This window comes from Parastagonospora nodorum (assembly GCF_000146915.1).
Source record: "Parastagonospora nodorum SN15 chromosome Unknown scaffold_9, whole genome shotgun sequence".
Taxonomy (NCBI): Eukaryota; Fungi; Ascomycota; class Dothideomycetes; order Pleosporales; family Phaeosphaeriaceae; genus Parastagonospora; species Parastagonospora nodorum.
In genome coordinates, this window is record NW_001884557.1 from 304,561 (window position 1) to 322,722 (window position 18,162).

The 18,162-nt window shown below is 53.2% G+C and overlaps 8 protein-coding genes across 8 annotated transcripts; 4 read left to right on the forward strand and 4 right to left on the reverse strand.

The window, feature by feature from the left end:
* Positions 1–321: 321 nt before the first annotated feature.
* Positions 322–6,308, forward strand: SNOG_06211 (hypothetical protein; the record flags this gene model as incomplete). Its single annotated transcript, XM_001796542.1, has 5 exons — positions 322–737; positions 793–1,740; positions 1,814–2,088; positions 2,122–6,194; positions 6,246–6,308. The coding sequence occupies 5 exons, from the start codon at positions 322–324 to the stop codon at positions 6,306–6,308; spliced, it is 5,775 nt and encodes a 1,924-aa protein (XP_001796594.1).
* Positions 6,309–6,575: 267 nt separating this feature from the next.
* On the forward strand, positions 6,576–8,170 carry SNOG_06212 (hypothetical protein; the record flags this gene model as incomplete). Its single annotated transcript, XM_001796543.1, has 2 exons — positions 6,576–6,898; positions 6,946–8,170. Exons 1-2 carry the CDS (start codon positions 6,675–6,677, stop codon positions 8,168–8,170), a joined length of 1,449 nt encoding a protein of 482 aa, XP_001796595.1. The 5' UTR covers positions 6,576–6,674.
* Positions 8,171–8,214: 44 nt separating this feature from the next.
* Positions 8,215–9,580, reverse strand: SNOG_06213 (hypothetical protein). Its single transcript, XM_001796544.1, has 4 exons — positions 9,556–9,580; positions 9,274–9,369; positions 9,033–9,219; positions 8,215–8,978 (listed from the first exon to the last, which is right to left on the reverse strand). Exons 2-4 carry the CDS (start codon positions 9,349–9,351, stop codon positions 8,452–8,454), a joined length of 792 nt encoding a protein of 263 aa, XP_001796596.1. The 5' UTR covers positions 9,352–9,369; positions 9,556–9,580; the 3' UTR covers positions 8,215–8,451.
* A 187-nt stretch (positions 9,581–9,767) lies between these two features.
* On the forward strand, positions 9,768–11,247 carry SNOG_06214 (hypothetical protein; the record flags this gene model as incomplete). Its single annotated transcript, XM_001796545.1, has 3 exons — positions 9,768–10,086; positions 10,114–10,753; positions 10,890–11,247. The coding sequence occupies 3 exons, from the start codon at positions 9,768–9,770 to the stop codon at positions 11,245–11,247; spliced, it is 1,317 nt and encodes a 438-aa protein (XP_001796597.1).
* Positions 11,248–11,859: 612 nt separating this feature from the next.
* On the reverse strand, positions 11,860–12,137 carry SNOG_06215 (hypothetical protein; the record flags this gene model as incomplete). The annotated part of the gene is made up of 2 exons (XM_001796546.1): positions 11,860–12,010; positions 12,031–12,137. 2 exons carry the CDS (start codon positions 12,135–12,137, stop codon positions 11,860–11,862), a joined length of 258 nt encoding a protein of 85 aa, XP_001796598.1.
* Positions 12,138–13,022: 885 nt separating this feature from the next.
* Positions 13,023–13,731, reverse strand: SNOG_06216 (hypothetical protein; the record flags this gene model as incomplete). The annotated part of the gene is made up of 2 exons (XM_001796547.1): positions 13,023–13,066; positions 13,182–13,731. 2 exons carry the CDS (start codon positions 13,729–13,731, stop codon positions 13,023–13,025), a joined length of 594 nt encoding a protein of 197 aa, XP_001796599.1.
* Positions 13,732–13,755: 24 nt separating this feature from the next.
* SNOG_06217 (hypothetical protein) lies at positions 13,756–14,438 on the reverse strand (the record flags this gene model as incomplete). Its single annotated transcript, XM_001796548.1, has 2 exons — positions 13,756–14,379; positions 14,409–14,438. 2 exons carry the CDS (start codon positions 14,436–14,438, stop codon positions 13,756–13,758), a joined length of 654 nt encoding a protein of 217 aa, XP_001796600.1.
* A 494-nt stretch (positions 14,439–14,932) lies between these two features.
* Positions 14,933–17,645, forward strand: SNOG_06218 (hypothetical protein; the record flags this gene model as incomplete). The annotated part of the gene is made up of 2 exons (XM_001796549.1): positions 14,933–16,045; positions 16,128–17,645. The coding sequence occupies 2 exons, from the start codon at positions 14,933–14,935 to the stop codon at positions 17,643–17,645; spliced, it is 2,631 nt and encodes an 876-aa protein (XP_001796601.1).
* Positions 17,646–18,162: the final 517 nt, after the last annotated feature.

Below are 18,162 nucleotides of genomic sequence, written 5' to 3' on the forward strand. Positions count from 1 at the left end.
CAGACCCTCTCTCTCGACCATAAACATTGCCAGTGCCCCTCACTGCGCAATTGACTTGACAACTGTCTAGTACGTCATATATATTCGAGCTACCCGTTCTACTGGCGTGTCGCGTGGATACCCCCGTCCCCGTACTACTCAGCCTGCAAGTCGTCCGAGTGCGTTACTAACACGCCGTTTCATAGACAACAGGATTCTGCAGCTTCCAAGTGGGCACTGCTAGCTATCCTTTGATGAGCGGTTGAGCGATAGCCCCGACTATTCCTCTCCCGCCCCATAAGGCTTACCTCCCTCCCTCCCCACGCCACTCTCACCGGCACCATGGCTGTCAACGACCGGATATCACAGCTCATGGGCGCCCTCGACTCGGCGTCTGGCCCCGACACGTCTCGTGCGACCTCACCAGGCGGCGACATAAATGGCGACGGCGACAAGACACGCCCGCGAACATTCCCATATTTCAGATACCTGCCATATGGAACGGAGGAGCAGAGTGGGCGCGAAGAGAGCTTGAACGAACTGTTGAAGCATCTCTACATCGCGGTATCTGCAGGCGATTTTGCCCCGGGTGCTGTGCACTGGACGCGTGAGATCCGCGGATGGCTGTCCCTCAAGTTCGACCTTCCCCGCCACACGAGGGTCAAGCTGGTCTACCTCTACTATGAGCTTGCACTGGCTCCCGGGCTGGACCCAATCGTCGCAGAGCGCTTTGCGAGCATGTTCATGGTCCTTACTAAGTGAGTGGTACATTTGCTGAGCTACGGTACAGAGCAGAGACTGACAAACTGGCAGGCGTAAACACTATCTCCGGTTCGAGAAGGACCTGCTCCTCGACTGGCGGCCGTTGTTTCGAGAGCTGAAGTTGTTCGTCCTGCCGTCGGAGTCGGGAGGCTCACAACCACCAAACATCAAGCGCAATATTCGGACCATCACCAAGATGTGCACTTTTGCACAGGCATACTTCGATCCTAAGGAGATACCTGCTATGTTCGAGGAGATCATGCCTTTCTTCAGCACCTCGTTCAGTGAAAACGCCTTCGTAGTCTGCGGTTTGCTGAACCTGTTGCTCCCTACACACCCCGCGCCAGAAGAGATTCCTCGACTACTGCCGCAGGAGTACGCTGCGCCCACCATCTTCCATCTCTGGTCTTTGGTCAGTCGATCGAGGTTGTTTGACACGCAGAATATCGACACTTTGTCGCGAGTGGCGAGGGAGAATCTGACTGTCTCTTACGTGCCTTTTTCACAGTACGGCATCTTCACGGGCGAGCAGTGCTCTCAGCTGTTTACCGCAATGTTGAGGCTACTCGAAATTCCTGTAGGCCAAGCGACATCCCCCTACAGCAGCACAGTAGATCTTGGTGCGGGTCTGGCGGTGATGCTCGAGCGAGACCCACGCAAGCATCCAGTGGTGCATCACATCTCTCGCATGATCTGCATGTCGCTATCGCCAGCATGCTTAGAACACCCTGACTCGTTCATGTCCAAGCTGGAGGGTCTTTTCCAGGCTATCGAGACATTCTTCCATCCTTCGAACTCTGGTAGCTGGACCAGGCCTCTGGCCATGTTCATCTACTACCTATCGGATTTCTTCGTCCTGCGCTGGAACCGAGAGCGGAGCGGCGAAATGGAAGTGCCAGAGGACCGGAAATTGAACGATGCAGTGAAGCGCCGTTTCGTGCTCTGCCTTCGAGAGGTCACGTTCATGGGCATATTCTCCAAGAGCGACAAAGCCATGCAGTATGCCTTGTCCGCGTTACAAAGCTTGGCTTACCCTGGAAACCGAACCTCATCCCTTCCCGGTGCACTACAGAAGATCTATCCCGCCATGCAAGGCCTTGTTGAGGTTCATCGAAACCATTTCATCAATTCGAGCGCTGCACATGCTGTCCAACGTCATGGTCAAGACAAAGGGCTTCCGGTGCCACGTCACAACACTATTGGGTCTTGCACTACCAGGCATCGACGCGAATGACTTGGAGAAGACAGTACATACGTTACAGTTCGTGCAAGGTGTCTCTTACCTTATGCCATTTCACGATCTCACCAAGGCGAAGAAGGCAGCAGTCGAGACACTTGACAGAAGTGGTGCGTCGACCCCAGTCCAAGACGGTGATACAGGGCTGGCCGTGCAATGGATCACAGAACAAGTCGAGCGGTTAGAAAGCGCCCAAGGCAACACCGAGATCAACTATGACCAGGAGCTAAGCGATGAAGACGAGGCAATGATTCTACGGTCTTCCACAACGGGTCTCAACGACTTTCTCATAACATTCCTCGGCCGCGTGTTCACGCTGCTGGAGAACTTACCAGACGCGTCCAGAGTCCGTAGCGGGTCGCCTGAAGAGTATGTGGTTAATCACTTGCCAGCTTGCTTCACGCCATTGCTGGCGGCTCTTTCGCCTGAGCTATACGACGTTGCCTTGGACAAGGTTGCGAACTTCATCTCGAACCATGTCATTCACCAAGCAAAAGATGCCATCGCATTCATTTGCAACAGTCTTGTAAAGGTCAACCCCGAAAAAGCGTTGAAGCGCCTGTTACCGGGCATCTTCGCTAGCATCCGTACCGAGGTGGAAGACAATGGCGCAGGATCAACTCGCACGACTGGTGCAGAAGTACTTCCACGCGACCGCGCTCTTGTTTGGAACCTTAGCATTTTAGGCATGTGTGTAGTGCATGTTGGCGATGCCGTCCTTGCGTGGAAGGATGAACTCATTGAAATTGCAGAGTACATGCAGCAGCACTGCCGAGGTACTCCTACTGTACATGTCTCCAACTTCATGCACCACTTACTGCTTGACCTCACTTGCACCTATACCGTTGATTACTCAATTTACGAAAAGGACGAGCTTGAACGAGGGCTCACCACTGCATCATGGGGTAGGCAGATCCACGTGGAGAAGGTGAACATCAAGTGGCACGCTCCAAACCCTGCGGAGATTGAGTTCGCGATCGAGCTCTTTGAGTCACATGCTACGACCGCAATGGACACAATTGCTGCGCTCACTTCCACAGAATCGCCTATCAAGCGTGAGGGCACTGGCAAAGACTGGTCGGATGAAGTGTCGAGAAATCTGACGCTGCTGAGGTTGATCATCTCTGGTGTATCAGTACTTTTCGATGTGCGCCATGACCAGATCGAAGGAGGTACCACAGCTGATGACAGCGATTCAGACGCTGATGCCATGGACACTGAAGGTATCGATGACGATGCTGGACTGGGTGAAGCAGACGACGAGGAAGTGAAGCCCACATTCCAATACGAGGCTAACTACCCCCTCAAGCGGGGTGGTGCTCAGTACCAATTGATCCACGATCTTCGCCGCAAGATCGGTGAGACTCTTCACACGGTACATCAATTCCTCATGCAGAATCAGCCCGACGATGTACCGTGCTTCAACGCGCTATACAACGCATACCGCTCTTGGTTCATCGATGTTGGAATCGAGCGCTCTGCACACATCCTTGATCGTATAGCCAAGCTTCTCCAGCAGGACGAGAGGCCGTTCAAGTTTGGTGGCTTGCGCAAACAATACCCGCGACCTCTGCTCGTTAGACGCGCGAACGTATACCACCTGCAACGCTTACGCCACAATGCCACTCCCCGACCGAAGACGGACCTCGATGCACGATTGCTTCTTGATATTGCAGAGTCAAGCATCTCGGTATATACCGAGATTCGACGCACGGCTCAAACAGCGGTCGACTCCGCCGTTAAGTGCATTCTTGGTTCTCGACCACTCGTAGTCCCGACTTTATTGGAAGCTCTGATCAAAGCCATCGAGGAAAATGATTATCCTCGCATCAAGGGTGCCATGTTCTCACTTCTCTTTGGAGGCTTGCACAAGACTATCAGTCGTGATTGGCGTTTCGCGCCAAAGATGATCAAATGCTTCATCGAAGTCACGAGCGCCGACAAGCCTTCCATCCAGAAGCTTGCCTCCAACGCTACATTTCAGATACTTGACATGGGCAAAGCCAGCGAGCGTATGGTCATCGTCGACAAGGATGCTATCGAAGAATTAGCATATGTCATTGGCTCTGACGAGGATGAGGCTTTGCAGCGAAAAGTCGTCAAGCGACGAGAATACATCAAGCAGAAGCGTACTCGGATTGAAGGCAAAAAGGCAGAGTTGTCTCAGGAGCTCGTCAAAATTGCCGCTACCGCGCATTGGAAAAAGGTTCAGCGCACAGCTGCCATCATTTTCACTCTCGGCATGCGCTATGATACCATCGCTTCAAAGGAGATGATTGATCTCATCGTTAAGGGCTCTGTCGATCAACACCCAAGTCTACGAAGTTACTTCTCCGGAACTCTGACCGGTCTGTTTTCCGTGGTGACTACACGTGCAATTACGGGACACACTTACGAGAAGTATCTGCTTGGTGTGGAAGAGCTGCCTGATAAGATCGAAGTGCCAACGAGGCGCGAGGATCCTAACTGGACTGCGGAGTACTTAGCCGCCTTTGCTCAACCAGAGGCTAAGTATTACATCGACTCCGATCATCCGGGTTGGCTTGTGTGGAACAAGAACATGACAGCGTTCTTGCCTAATGCCGGCCAACTGGAATTCGACGAAGTCGAGACCGAAGTGCGAAAGACGATTGCCAAGCATCTCACACGATCATGGTTCTCTAACCTCTTCGCTTTCATGAAGCAAGAACCGCGCGACAACACTGCCGACCGCTTCCGCATGTCAGGGGCCATGCTGCTCACAAATACTTTCGACCTCGTCTTTGCAGGTCTAACAGAGGCGACTTTCCAAGACCTCAAGGACCTGACCCAATCTGTCTACGGCGACGGAAGCGACAAGCATCAACATCGTGCTACTGCTGAGATCATGGCTGCCTTTTTGTCTTGTGCGCCCGACATGGATGCAGACTTGCGAAAGGAGATTTGGGAGTACGCTTTCCCTATCGTGCGTGGGATCTTCAAAGACGGCCTGACGCCTGAGAATTCTGGCTATTGGACAACCTTCTTGCACGTCGTTCTGCAATCTAGGGACCCGAGGCGCGGCTGGCCTCTTGTGGACTGGCTAGCAAGCTTCCGCCTTGACATGGACTCGAACGCGGCATTCAAGGAGAGCTCGAAGATACATCTGTTGACGCAGTGTATATCCGACGCAGGTTGGCACTTCCAGCTCGAAAAGCCCATTCTCGAGAATTTCTTGCAGCATCTTGATCATCCGTACAAGGGCGTCCGTGAAGCCATGGGTCAGACCATTGCAAGCATTTACCGCACACGTTATCACGAATCTTACAAGGATATTGGCACGCTCATCAGGGCCCAGAAGGAGGCATCGTCCATCGGTGTTCGTCCCTACGAGCCAACTCCCGAGTTTGAGCAGACAATCACCGATGTGTTCGCCCGCCTAGAAGCCTGGCGTCATCAGCGCCCAGCTGGACAACAGACGCCTTCTTCATATACATCAGGCGGCAAGACGGTCTTGCTTTGGTTGGACTCCACTTTGTCATCCTATGAGTGCACATCGCTGGCCAAGTTCTTCCCCAATGTCTTCATGGAGCAGCTTCTCCACATGATGGATATCAAGGAGGACCCCGAGCTCCAGTCCCTCGCTTACCACGTCTTCCGCCACTTGCCTAACATCCCGCTTCGCGAAGGCGAGGATGCTGACTTCATCGCCGCATTGGTTCGCATTGGACGTAATGCGACCAGCTGGCATCAGCGTCTCAGGACCTTGATCAACATTCAGGTCCTCTACTTCCGCCGACTGTTCCTCATGGGTGAAGAGCAGCAGCAGAAGATGTTTGATTGTGTCTCAGCCATGTTGTCAGACAGTCAGCTCGAAGTCCGCATGGGTGCTGCGACGACACTGTCCGGCATGATCCGTTGCTCGCCTGTAGCGTTACGGGACAAGCAGGTGTCAACCCTCAAGGAACGTTTCACCACTCAGCTCACGAAGAATCCGCTGTCGAAGAAACGTATCCCAGGTACACCGACGCTGGAACAGAGCAAGCTTGTGTTGACACGCCATGCTGCTGTTCTTGGCCTCGGCTCATTGGTCCAAGCCTTCCCGTACCAGAGCCCGCCTCCAGCATGGTTACCGGATGTTCTGGCCACATTGGCCCGCAAGGCCGCAGCCGATCCCGGAGTTGTAGGAAAGAGTGTCAAGACCGTGCTGGCAGACTTCAAGAAGACGAGGCAGGACACTTGGCATGTTGACGTTAAGGTGAGTTGCATTATAATGTTGGACTTTATTTCATGCTGACAAACATCGCAGGCTTTCAAGCAAGAACAGCTGGAGGATCTGGAAGGTGTGCTGTGGAAGAGCTACTTCGCCTAAGAGCAGCATCGATGAAGGGAAAACGTACGGTCGAATGGATGTACTATATGCCGGCAAAACGTATTATGAAATGATCATGGTGAACGAATGTATGCTAAAGTATGAGAGGCATTCTGCATCAGTGGCGTTGAGAATGAATAAGTCATCAAGTGTGTGCTTACTCAAAGCGAAAGTGAGGTTGTCGGACTTACTTATCAGAACTACTTAAAGCCGCAGCTGCCCCTCCCCCACCAGGGAAGCTTCGAAGCTTCGGACCCTTTGTCAACAACCCGTACCTGTCTGTGCACCTATATTATAACCTCGACTTTCTTTGTAGGGAACAATAAAAAAACTTTCTACAGAATTCGAACAAGCATATAACTCACCATGCCGTTAACGGTGCTTTCAGACGACGATGTCCGCAGTCTGCTGCTGCAGCTCACAAAGCAAGATATCCTCGACCTTCAGCAATCGCTCGCAGACGCGTTGCATTACTACTCGACGGCTACAGAAGAAGATACCGGCAATGGGTGCTCCTCATCATACCAACCACTGCGTACATCCCTGAAGCGTGGTGATGGCCAGACAACGCTCTTCATGCCTGCGAGCAGGTAAGTCTCCGAAACCACCCTGGCGGTTAAAATACTGACTCCAGTAGTAATGATGGCATGGGTGTCAAGATTGTCACACTTGCGGGTACAGATGATAATAAGCCCAAGTCCTCGGATAGCGCATCCGTCACATCCTCCCTGTCCTCTCTCTCAATCTCCAAAAACTCCTCCACATCCTCTACAACCTTAAACGACACACCTCAATCACAATCAAGCGCTCAATCCACAACACCAAAAGGCAGCCTCACACTCTTCGACAAGTCGGGCGCGCCCCGCGCGCTCCTCAACGCAGAGGAAATCACCGCTTTCCGCACCGCCCTCGCCAGCACAATGCTCTTTAAGAAGCGGCAAAACGTGCACGACCTCGTCGTCTTCGGTGCCGGCAAACAAGCCTACTGGCACATCCGCCTTGCGCTCCTCTTGCGCGGCGACGACATCCACCACCTCAACATCATTAACCGCGACTTCGAGCGCGTCCACCAATTACTCTCGAGACTGTATGCGCCACATGAGGAACACACGGAGTGGACGCCAGATACCCAACATGTCCCGCAGTACCGCGCGGGCAATGAGGTCGGGCTCCCGCATCCGAAAATCCAGATTCTGACGCCTAGTCATGGCGAGTATGACCGTCTGCTGAAGAGCACGATTCGCGCCAGTAGTGTGATTTTCTTCACTACGCCGTCTACAACACCCCTCTTCCCAGCGGCTTTCCTGACAAACCCAGAGGGACGGAAAAAAGGCCGCTACCTCGCTGCGATCGGCAGTTACAAGCCGCACATGGTCGAGATCCACCCGGACATCCTGAAGCAGAACGTCGCGCCGGAACACGGGCATCGACACTTTCACAAACATGCGGCGCAGGGCGGGGCCGTGGTGGTGGATAGTGTGGAGGCGTGTCTGAAGGAGGCGGGAGAGGTTATTCAGGCGGGCCTCGGGCCGAATGAGGTGGTAGAGATTGGGGAGCTGGTTATGTTGAAGAGGGATGCGGAGAGGAGGAGGGTGGAGTGTCATGCAAGGAAGAGTGAGGAGGGACTGGATGAGGGTGGGGTGGAGTTGGGTGAGTGCGAGGTCATGAAGAAGAAGATGAGAGGGAATAAAGGGGAGGGCGAGGGAGAGGACAAGGCGCACAAGAGTCTGATGGAGTGGTTGCAGAGGGGGAATGTGATATACAAGAGTGTGGGGCTGGGGCTGATGGACGTGGTTGTGGGCATGGACTTGGTGAGGCTGGCGGATGAGAGGGGGATTGGCACGAAGATTGAGAACTTTTAGCACGAGTCGCAGCATGAGGTGCCAGGCATGGGACGAAACGAGGATACATGTCAGTGTAGTTAGCCGCTACATGATTTAGACTGAAGCCGCAAGGCGCACATCACATTCAAGAAACAACGATGCTCAATGGCGTGCGTTATCGTGATTGATTCCAGTCAATGCAGTCTTATCCGACTGCTTTTAACCCTCCTAAACTCCGTGGTATGTAACCGCCTAGATGCAGAGATAAGAGACACGCCATGAACTTCATTATGAACCATTCAAACACTGCCAAGACCCGCTTAGATCTTGATAGCGCTCTCGATAGCCTTCCTTCGCTTCTCCATGCGAGCGTTGGCCTTGGCACCCATGATGCCACCTCCCCAGTGACGCGAGGCGTCCTTGTGGTGTGACTCGAGGTAGCCGTCGTTGACAGCGGAGACGAGCTTGGACAGGTCGGTCTTGTCCTCGGCGCGGACCTCGGTGAGGGCGAGAACGGCGGCGGTCTTCTGGTGGACAACCGTTCCAAGACGGGCCTTGCCCTTGACGATGACGTAGGGGACACCCATCTTGCGGCAGAGGGCGGGGAGGTAGACGACGAGCTCGATGGGGTCGACGTCGTTGGCGATCAGGACGAGGGAAGCCTTCTTGTTCTCAATCAGGCCGACAACGTGGTTCAGACCGAACTTGGTGGTGTAGGGCTTCTTGCTGACGTCCTCCTTCTTCTTGCCCTCGGAGATGGCGGTGGCCTCCTTGGTGAGGCGCTCCTTCTTCTCGGGCTTGGTCTCGGGGCGGTACTTGTTCAGGAGCTTGAAAGCCTGGGTGGCCACTGTGATATTGTTAGCGTTTTTTTCTTCGCGCAGGATTTTTCGATGCGACGTACGGTTGCGGTCGGCAACGTGCTGGAACTGGGCAATCGCCGGTGGGACCTTCAAGCGCATGTTGAGGATCTTCTTCTGGCGCTGAAGACGGACGTATGCGGGCCATCGGACCATGCGGCCGACATTGCGCTGGGGCTGGATGTCCTGGCCGATACCGAAGTTCTTGGGGCGCTTCTCGATGAGAGGGTTCTGGCCTCGTTAGAGTTTTGCGACAGAGTGAAGACGGGTTGGAGGGATACGCACCTTGGGGGCCTTCTTGCTACCACCAGCCTTGCCCTGGGGGAAGGGGGCAGGCGCCGCTTTCTTTCCTTTAGGAGGCATCTTTGCTTATTGTCGAGGCTGTCATAGAGAACAGAAACCATTAGCGAATGCTCATCCACTAATTAGGTTCTGAATCTCGTAAGAGCGAGAAGGCATTTCTGCCATTCTACGCTCAAGCCATCTGTGTATTCGACATGGTCCATCATGATGGATTGCATGCGATTGATGTGCTCGAGAGCAATCAGAGTGTGGGTATGCGCTTACCGTGTGTTGTTGGCGGCGGTCGACGAAGTTGAACTTGACGAAGAAAATCGAGAGTCGCAAAGTTCGTGGATATCAGTGGATTTAGGCGAGGTGCGGGACGCAGGCGCTAGCTGCTTTAGATAACGGCGTTACGATTATCCGATTTCTAGACGCTAGCTCGGGCAGGCGCGACTGGCCAATCAAGAAAATTATCACGACAGCCACTCCTCAGCATGGCAACGCCAAATACTGAGAGAAAAAGTCCTTCGACGCAGCTAGTCGTCATCTTCTTGCTGTGGAAGACCTTGCTGCATGTCTTGACGACCTTTTGTCCCGGTCCTGGATATGACACATCAGCGCTCATACTCGTCGAACCCAGTGTCAAGAGGCACGTGAACTTCTCCGTCGCGTCTTGGTCCGATCGACTCGCACTCAACTTGTTTCGTTGGGATTCGCTATACTTCATCAAGGCTGCGGAGCGGGGTAAATATCACGAGCAGGAGTGGGCGTTCAGCTGGGCGTACTCATGGCTCCTAGACTATGTAGGACAGTGTAAGTGCTTCATCTCCTGACATGCAGGCACCGTTGACATCCAAATGGACCTCAATGGCGGATCCAAACCTGCGTTACGACAGTATCTGATGACTGGAATCGTCGTCTCGAATGTGTGCCATCTGCTCTCGGTCCTTGCACTGTACCAACTTCTGACCATCACGGTGGATCCGCGGCGAAAGCATCGGGTTGCCTTTATTGGAGCAGTCTTACATGTGATGAACCCGGCTTCGTTATTTCTCTCATCACCCTATGCGGAAGCTCCGTTTTCGCTGCTCAATATCACTGGCATGCTTCTCTACACGCGATCAAGAATCCGAGCTCAAACCCAGCAGCCCAGTCTCCGTGAAGATGCTTACAAGCTGGGCTCGGGCATCTTCTTTGGCTTCGCTACATTAATGCGAGGCAATGGCTTGCTGAGTGGCTTGATACTCCTGTATGACGTGGCTAGATACTTACCCCGAGTCTTCTCAATGCGACTGACCTTACATGACATGCGGAGAATCGTCGTCACATGTGTGGCAGGTAGCGTCGTTGCCCTGGGATTCATCTGGCCACAATACCTCGCATATACTGAGTACTGCACTGGCGACCGCAGTGTTGGTAGTCCGCCTTGGTGCAAGAAGACAATCCCGAGTATCTATTCATGGGTACAAAGCCATTACTGGTAAGTCATCCATCGTGTCTCGGGATATCGGTCTAACGTTAGCAAGGAATGTCGGCTTGTTCCGTTACTGGACTCTGCCGAATGTACCCCTCTTCGTAATAGCAGCGCCGATGCTTTGGTTGCTGCTCGTATCTAGCGGAACGGTACTCTGCAGCCCCCTCAAGCCACTGTTGCATGGGCGTCCTGTACCCCAACATGGTGCGACTAGCGATCCAATAGAGACCTCAGCCACTGCGCACTACGTTCCTGAATTAGCGCTCCCACAGTTTGTGCTCGCTGTGGCTGCTATCGTCAGCTTCCATGTACAGATTGTCAACCGGTTGGCATCCGGTTACCCGACATGGTACCTGATGGTGGCTACATGGCTCGTTGATGATTCTGCAACATCTGGTTGTTCTAAGCCCCAACGACAAAGTCGATGGATTGTCCGCGGTATGATATCGTATGCTATAGCACAAGGCATGCTGTTTGCCAACTTCCTGCCGCCAGCCTGAATTAAGGCCATTCATCAGCGCACGGCACTCAAAGAGGGAAGTCTGAAGAATGGACGCATATCATGGAACATTCAACGGACTCGGAAGTTCTTATGCTTCCAAACTCTTCGCTCGACATTGTTCGCAACATTGATTTCATTTAGACATTCACGTGTCTCACTCATTGCAATGTCCGTGCAAACGATGGTTCAACTTGTCAAGGTACTTCGACAGTACTGCTCTATTGCACTGATGCTCAGCTCACACTATTTCGCAACTACACCTAGTTGAGTACCTTCTCCATCGGGGAGGAAGCATGTCGGGAACATCGATCGATGCGAAACCGCTAGCATGCCCATGTCCATATAGGCCCCTTCGCTAGCTTTTCATGAGGCAATTCAATTTGGCAACCAAACTGCTTTGTGATAACCGTTTGAGCATGGCTTGCAGAAGCAACGCTTATGATTTGGTTATTGTTTCGGGTTTTACAGACTGAAATTCAGTTTCGTATGTCCCATCATTCTTGATCTTCAATAACCAAGACATCAGACAACGAACCTGTTTCGATTTAGTTCATGGAGAAGGCTTACATGAGTTGACGAATCATCATTGGTTTATTCCCGATGATCAGAATCACATGTGAGCCACAGTCAGGAGTCGACGCATGTCTCTCAAATTGAGGGTATTAAGATCACCAGTTGTCTCAGCCCAGGCGTTTACAGCTTCATAGCTACCGTGTACCTGCATAGACGAATCACTCTGACAGTGGTCCCCACGGTGCAGGCTGGTTCCTGCGTTACATACATTAGCAATTGTACTTCAGCATGCTGTGCAAGTTCGCGGAACCGGCACAAAGGCTCGGGCTTGTCTTCGTCGCCATCATGCCGAAGTAGCGATGCAAGATGCTGCATCTAGTCCTGTATGGTGATGCAGTGATTGTACCAAGGCGCTGTAGACGGGCATATGTCTTTCTGTCTACGCTACCTACTCTACTCTAGGCAGGTGTTCCGTCGATAGAAGGCGACGATCGCCTTGCTCTCCGAAGTTTGCCGTGGATAGAGCTGAAGTCTGTATCCTAGACAATACACTAAACACTTTTCGGTCCAAGCGGTGCAAACACCAAGTAATGCAGATACGCCATCGCCGTTACGGCGTCATGATCTGGGAAGGAGGAATTGCAGCAGCCAAGAATGGAGACACATCAAATATACTGGTCTCACGGCTTCAGCTGGGTGGCATATAGAGTATATAACCCACTGGTGAAGGCGAGCATGGCTGCAGCTATCAGCTTCCTCAACCACAATCGCTCATTTCAAGATGCTCTTCACTCTCATTGCTTTAGGCACCTTTTCTCTCGCTCTCGCAGCAAATCTCCCCGTTAGGCAGCGGGATAGTTGTCAGCATAACGACTGTTACAGAGCAGTATGGGGCAATGATCCCAATTTGGTACCAGTGCTTGGAGTCGTCTCCTGCGAAAGGCACTTGACAACGACCGAGCTCATATATCCTCTGTAGGTTTAGAGTACCTCAATTTGTCTGTACGCAGGGCTGATAAACAACAGTGTTACAAGTACCTTTGCAGAAGTCACTTTGACCACAACGACCGTGTCCTGCATCACACCATCGGGTCTTACTAGTTCCACACCTATCCCAACTTCATCTTCCACAACTACTGGTTTGATATATGAAGCAGAAGGCATCAATGCTTTGACAGTGGTCCCTCCCACGACGTCCATCACAACGACAATCTTCGGCGCTGTTCCTACCTCTGCTACCGGCGCATGCGACACAGGAAACTACAGGAGTGCTTGCTCCTGCAAGTCGGAGTTCGGCATCACTTCTGCGACGATCACATTGCTCAGCACGGTACGTCAAATCCGAACACATCTTGAATCCGTAAGCTAAGAGGTTACAGACAAGCACATCGTACATCACAGCAACGTTCACCAACACACTTACTACCGGTCCAGCATGCCCCTCCCCATCCAGCTCGGTCATCATTCCATCCAGCTCTACATCCTCCAATGGAACTTTCAGCAGCATTTCATCGACTAGCAGCTTGCCGTCTGAGACATCATCGGGCAGCTCTTCAGTTAGCAGCTTGGCGACGATCACTTCGGCCAGCAGCAGCGCCAGCTCTACAGATAGTGCAAGCTCGGCTGGTCCAGCGACGATCAGCTCCTCTAGCACAATTAATGGAACGACCTCTTCGTCTACCAGCACAGGACCGTCCTCGTCGTTCAGCAGCACTGTAAGTTCGGCTTCTGTAAATAGCACTCTCAGCAGTGCCGGAACTTCTTCGTTGTCCAGCAGCGGCACTGCGTCCTTCTCATCTACGAGTAGTGCGAATGTCACCTCGACGGCTAGCACAATTGGCTCATATTCTTCGCCTTCCTCCTCGTCCGCTAGCTCGGCACTGTCATCACCATCCAGCACGACTGGTTCATTGTCTTCCACGGGCTCTACCTCATCATCCAGTAGTGTCGTCTCCAGCTCGTCTACCATTTCCAATTCCAGCTCCACCGTTAGTCAATCATCCACACTCGTCACCCTGACCTCTTCGACCCCAAGCTCAGGCCTCCCCACACCTACACCCGTCTGTACAGGTAACGGTGTAGCCCTCTGCAACGGCAGCTGCCAGGATGTCCGCACCTCCAACGACCACTGCGGCTTATGCGGCAACAAATGCAGCGCCGGCAAAGCCTGCACGAACGGCGTCTGCACATCCACAGCCTGCGACTCCAACTGCGAGTTTCTGCGTCTCTGTAACAGCAACAACGGCACTTCGTCCTGCGCATGTGCCAAAGAGTCGGAGGGCAGCGGCGTCTGCTTCGACTCGGCCAAGTTCAAGTGTGTAGAGGACGATCCGGGGAAGCCGCAGCCTATACGCTGCTCTGAGACAGCTAGTTGCAATGTGGGCTTTGTTTGCGTCAAGGAGTTTTGCGCATGCACTGGGACGACGGCGGGGATTTGTGTTAGTACTGAGGGGTGTGGGAGCTCTGGAGCAGAGATTGTGGGGTCGTTGGCTGGGTTTGGAGAGATGATGGGGAGGAGTGCGAGGTTGTTCTGAGGTGGGATTCTATCCGTGAGGGGAATTGAAGATGTAGAAGGGACTGTCTTTCTTTGGTATACGAACGACTTGAGATTTGATGGCTATAGTATTGATAGTTTCGCTTCTATACTACAACAATGCAACATTTGAATTTGGGCATGATCAACTTAGCAAGACGGAGAATGACTTGGCTTGATTGCGTTCTTTGATACTCTGCGCAACTATGGTACACTACGATGCAAGGGTAGCGACCATGCAGCTGTCGCGGATGCCGGCATTAGCTCTTCACGACGACCCAAGAAAAGCATCTCGACCTTTTCATACTTTTTTGCAGTGCATTGAACACCAACTCAATCAAATTCTAAATTCCATAAAAAGGCAATGCGAGACGAGATGAGCGTGGTCGTGGCGTTGAGGTGTGCGGGCATGCATGGATGTTCTAGCGTCATCGGTTGCTGTGGAGATACCCCAGTCTGTTTATGCCCACCCGCGGGCTGCAACGACCATCGTCACTCTCTTTGATATGCCCGCGATTGCTCTGCTATAGCTCAGGCTCCTTCATGACTTTCCTTGCCGGTCTGATTTTCGATTCTACTGCCGCGTAATTCCTACCACGTCCTCGCCAGCTCTTGCAAGTGCCCGTAAGCCTGCGCAATGGCGACACCCGAAGCAGGCAACCGGCGCAGCAAGCCGTCGACGGTGCTCAAGGCTTTTGTGAACAAGACACACAAGCGTACCATCTCGGACGGCATGGAGCTGAAGAAGAACCAAGCTTTCAACGCCCCGTACACGCCTGTCTCCAACTTCCAGGCGCCATTGCTACCTCCAGACCACCCGCACAGCCAACTCCGGGCTGGCACGCGCACCGAGAACATTCCTCTCAATCCGCCGTCCCCGCAAAAGTCTCAAGACGCCAAGCAGAGCCGCCCGAAGAGCCTGCACAAGAAGACGCTCAGCTCCGTCTCGCTACGGTCACTGGCGAAGAAGGAAGAGAAGCCAAAGGACAAGAAGTCGATGGATGTGAGGCGGCCGCGTGAGGAGGAGGTTATGGGAGAGAAGCCAAAGAAGACCAAGTCGTCGACCAACCTGGCTGCCATGTTCGGCAAGGGCAGGTCGAAGGAGCGGTCCCAGTCGCCCGCGAAGCAGCCCAGAGACAAGGAGAACACGACACCACCCAACTCTGCGAACGCCTCCGAACCCCCGCGTCCTCCCATCTGGGCCGAGTTCAGCTCGACCCCACTGCAGGAAGTCACCACCACAAGCCGAGTGCCGTTGAACGACCACCGAAGGAGTGTCGAAGACGAGATTGCGCTGTATACACCCCAGCAGTACTCTCCGACCAAGCAGCGCAACTTCTTCGATTATGGGCAGCCGTCGCTACAACAGAAACCCGCCGCGAAAGAGCGACCCAAGTCGATGGTCGTTCCTAAGAGCACCTCCACCGGCCTGCTCGAGACCTTCACCCGCAAGAAGAGCGGTGATCGAGTGCCATTGTCGGATACCAAGGGCAACGAGGGTAGGAGCAGGGACCCTTCTCCGTCCAAGCATTCGGCCGTGAGACCACCAATGGGCCGCTCCAGCACCGATACCAGCAGGAAGGACGAGAAGGCAAGGCCCGCGCCTCAGCCCGCTCCAGCGGCAAAGAAGCCTAACAGGGTCATGGCTGCTGTTGCTGCCTTCAATGGCAAGTCCAGGCAGATGGAAGCTCCGAGTTCGCCCACCAAGCTTGACCCGCAGACGGTGGATGCCGAGTTTGAAGAAGTTTTGGTATGTGTAATTGGACTATGCAGCCGAACATCACTGACTAGATTAGGAATCACGAAACATTCCCACACACCAACGCGCTCAGATGCGGACACTGAAGCTCGAGGTTAAGGCTGACTTTGTTCGCATGCACAAACTTGACACCCCATCAGCATCAAGGACCGCGTCTGCCCACTCATCCATTGGTGAAAGCGATGGTAGGCCCACACAGAAGCCTGGTCACACGAGGAGCAACAAGTCACGAGACGAAGCAATGGAAGAAGAGAACGTCACCTCACCAACGGACAAGCCGGGCTCATCTAAGCGCGAGCGCCCGCGAAGCAGGACCTTCACATTCAGCCGGAGTGATTCTCCCACCAAGAAACAGAAGCCGGACGCCAACGAGAGGAAGACATCCTCCAAGGCGGTAAACATACCCAAGTCGCCTTCCACGAGGTCACTGGCGTCAACTTCTTCGGATCGGTCCGTATCGAATGGAGTGAAGTCTGTAAAGGCAGATGAGTTCATCAAGTACCTCAAGAAGACGCCGAAGCCAGGCAACGTTGAGGTCGGCAAGCTGCACAAGCTCCGATTGCTGCTCCGAAACGAGACAGTCGATTGGGTCGACAACTTCATCCTAGAGGGTGGCATGACTGAGCTGGTCGCTCTCCTCCACCGCATCATGGAGATTGAGTGGCGCGAGGATCACGAGGACACTCTTCTTCATGAGCTTCTTCGATGCCTAAAGGGTCTGTGCACAACCGCAACTGCGCTGAAGCAGCTCAACGAGATCTCGCCTACATTGTACCCAGCACTCCTTGCTATGCTGTTTGACGAGGAACACAAGGGCCCGAGCGAGTTTACTACGCGTGAGCTCATCATCGAGATCATCTTTGCCCATATCTCCATGGCCCCGGAGGAAGAACTCGAAACACGCGCCACTCAGTTGCTGAACTATCTCAAAGATCCCGTCAAGGAGAAGGAGTCCTCCACGGTGCCCTTCATCCTGCAAATGTACCAACCTCGTCCGTACCAGGTATGGTGCAAGGAGATGAGCAACGTCACCAAAGAAGTCTTCTGGATCTTCATCCACCACCTCAACGTGGTCCCCGTCCCTCCTGCTCCCAAGGACTCTGCCAAATCCTACGCCAAAACCCATTTCCCCGGTCAACGCGCCATCGTCCCAGCAGCTCCATACGTCGGCGGCGTAGAATGGGATGCCACCAACTACCTCGCCACCCACATCGATCTCCTCAACGGCCTCATCGCCTCCCTCCCCACCCGCGAAGCACGCAATACCCTACGCCAGGAATTCAAAGTTTCGGGCTTTGAAAAATTGATGGGTCACTTGCGCGCTTGCAATCCAAAGTACTATGGTGCCGTGCATGACAGCGTCAAGGTGTGGATTGGCGCCGCGCTCGAAGATGACTGGGACGTCAAGACTGTGCGCATGGGTGCGGGCGATGGGAAGAGCGCGGTCAGCTCGCCTGTCAAGCAAAGTCCGAAGAAGAAGGCCGAGTTGGCGCCGCAGATTCAGGCCCCGAAGTTTGATCTGGGGCTCGGGTTTGATAAGGAGATTGGTGTTGGTGTAGGTGTGAAGAAGGATGATGATGATTGGATTTGAGCGAGCTGTATGTCGGTTTTGGACATACTTCCATCTTCACCCGAATGGTTACTTGGATCATTGCCCCCTTTCGAGAAAAAAACAACTTTCTGGATACGACCTTTGCATACACGACACCGACTCCAGATTGTTCCAGCATTTCTTCGACGAAATCTTCTTTTCCTTAGGGCGTTCACTCTTAGTCTCCGTCTCTCCTTTTACACACTGCTATCCAGAATGACTGGGGCCACGCACGACTTGGCATGACACGACTTTGACGACCGCTTTTTCTCCAGACATGACCACATGTGTATATATATATCTATATTGTTTTCGGTTTTGCTTTTACGAGAAGGGCGTTTAATGAGGTTGGGATTTGGATGGATAGGGGAGTTGGAATAACGAATACGATTTATTTGCATTGTTAGAAAAGACTGAAAGTGGACTTGGTGGTGGTGAAGAATGTGTGATTCGGCTGATGCCCACGCCAGGGCCAAAATATCGCGTCTAAAGGGGGTATCTCAAATAATCCACGCCC

Coding starts and splice junctions, on each gene's coding strand:
- SNOG_06213 (XM_001796544.1), bottom strand. CDS start 9,351: ATGCCTCCTAAAGGAAAGAAAGCGGCGCCTGCCCCCTTCCCCCAGGGC. Junction 9,220..9,273: donor GTAGCAAGAAGGCCCCCAAG/GTGCGTATCCCT, acceptor TAACGAGGCCAG/AACCCTCTCATCGAGAAGCG. Junction 8,979..9,032: donor GCACGTTGCCGACCGCAACC/GTACGTCGCATC, acceptor ACAATATCACAG/TGGCCACCCAGGCTTTCAAG.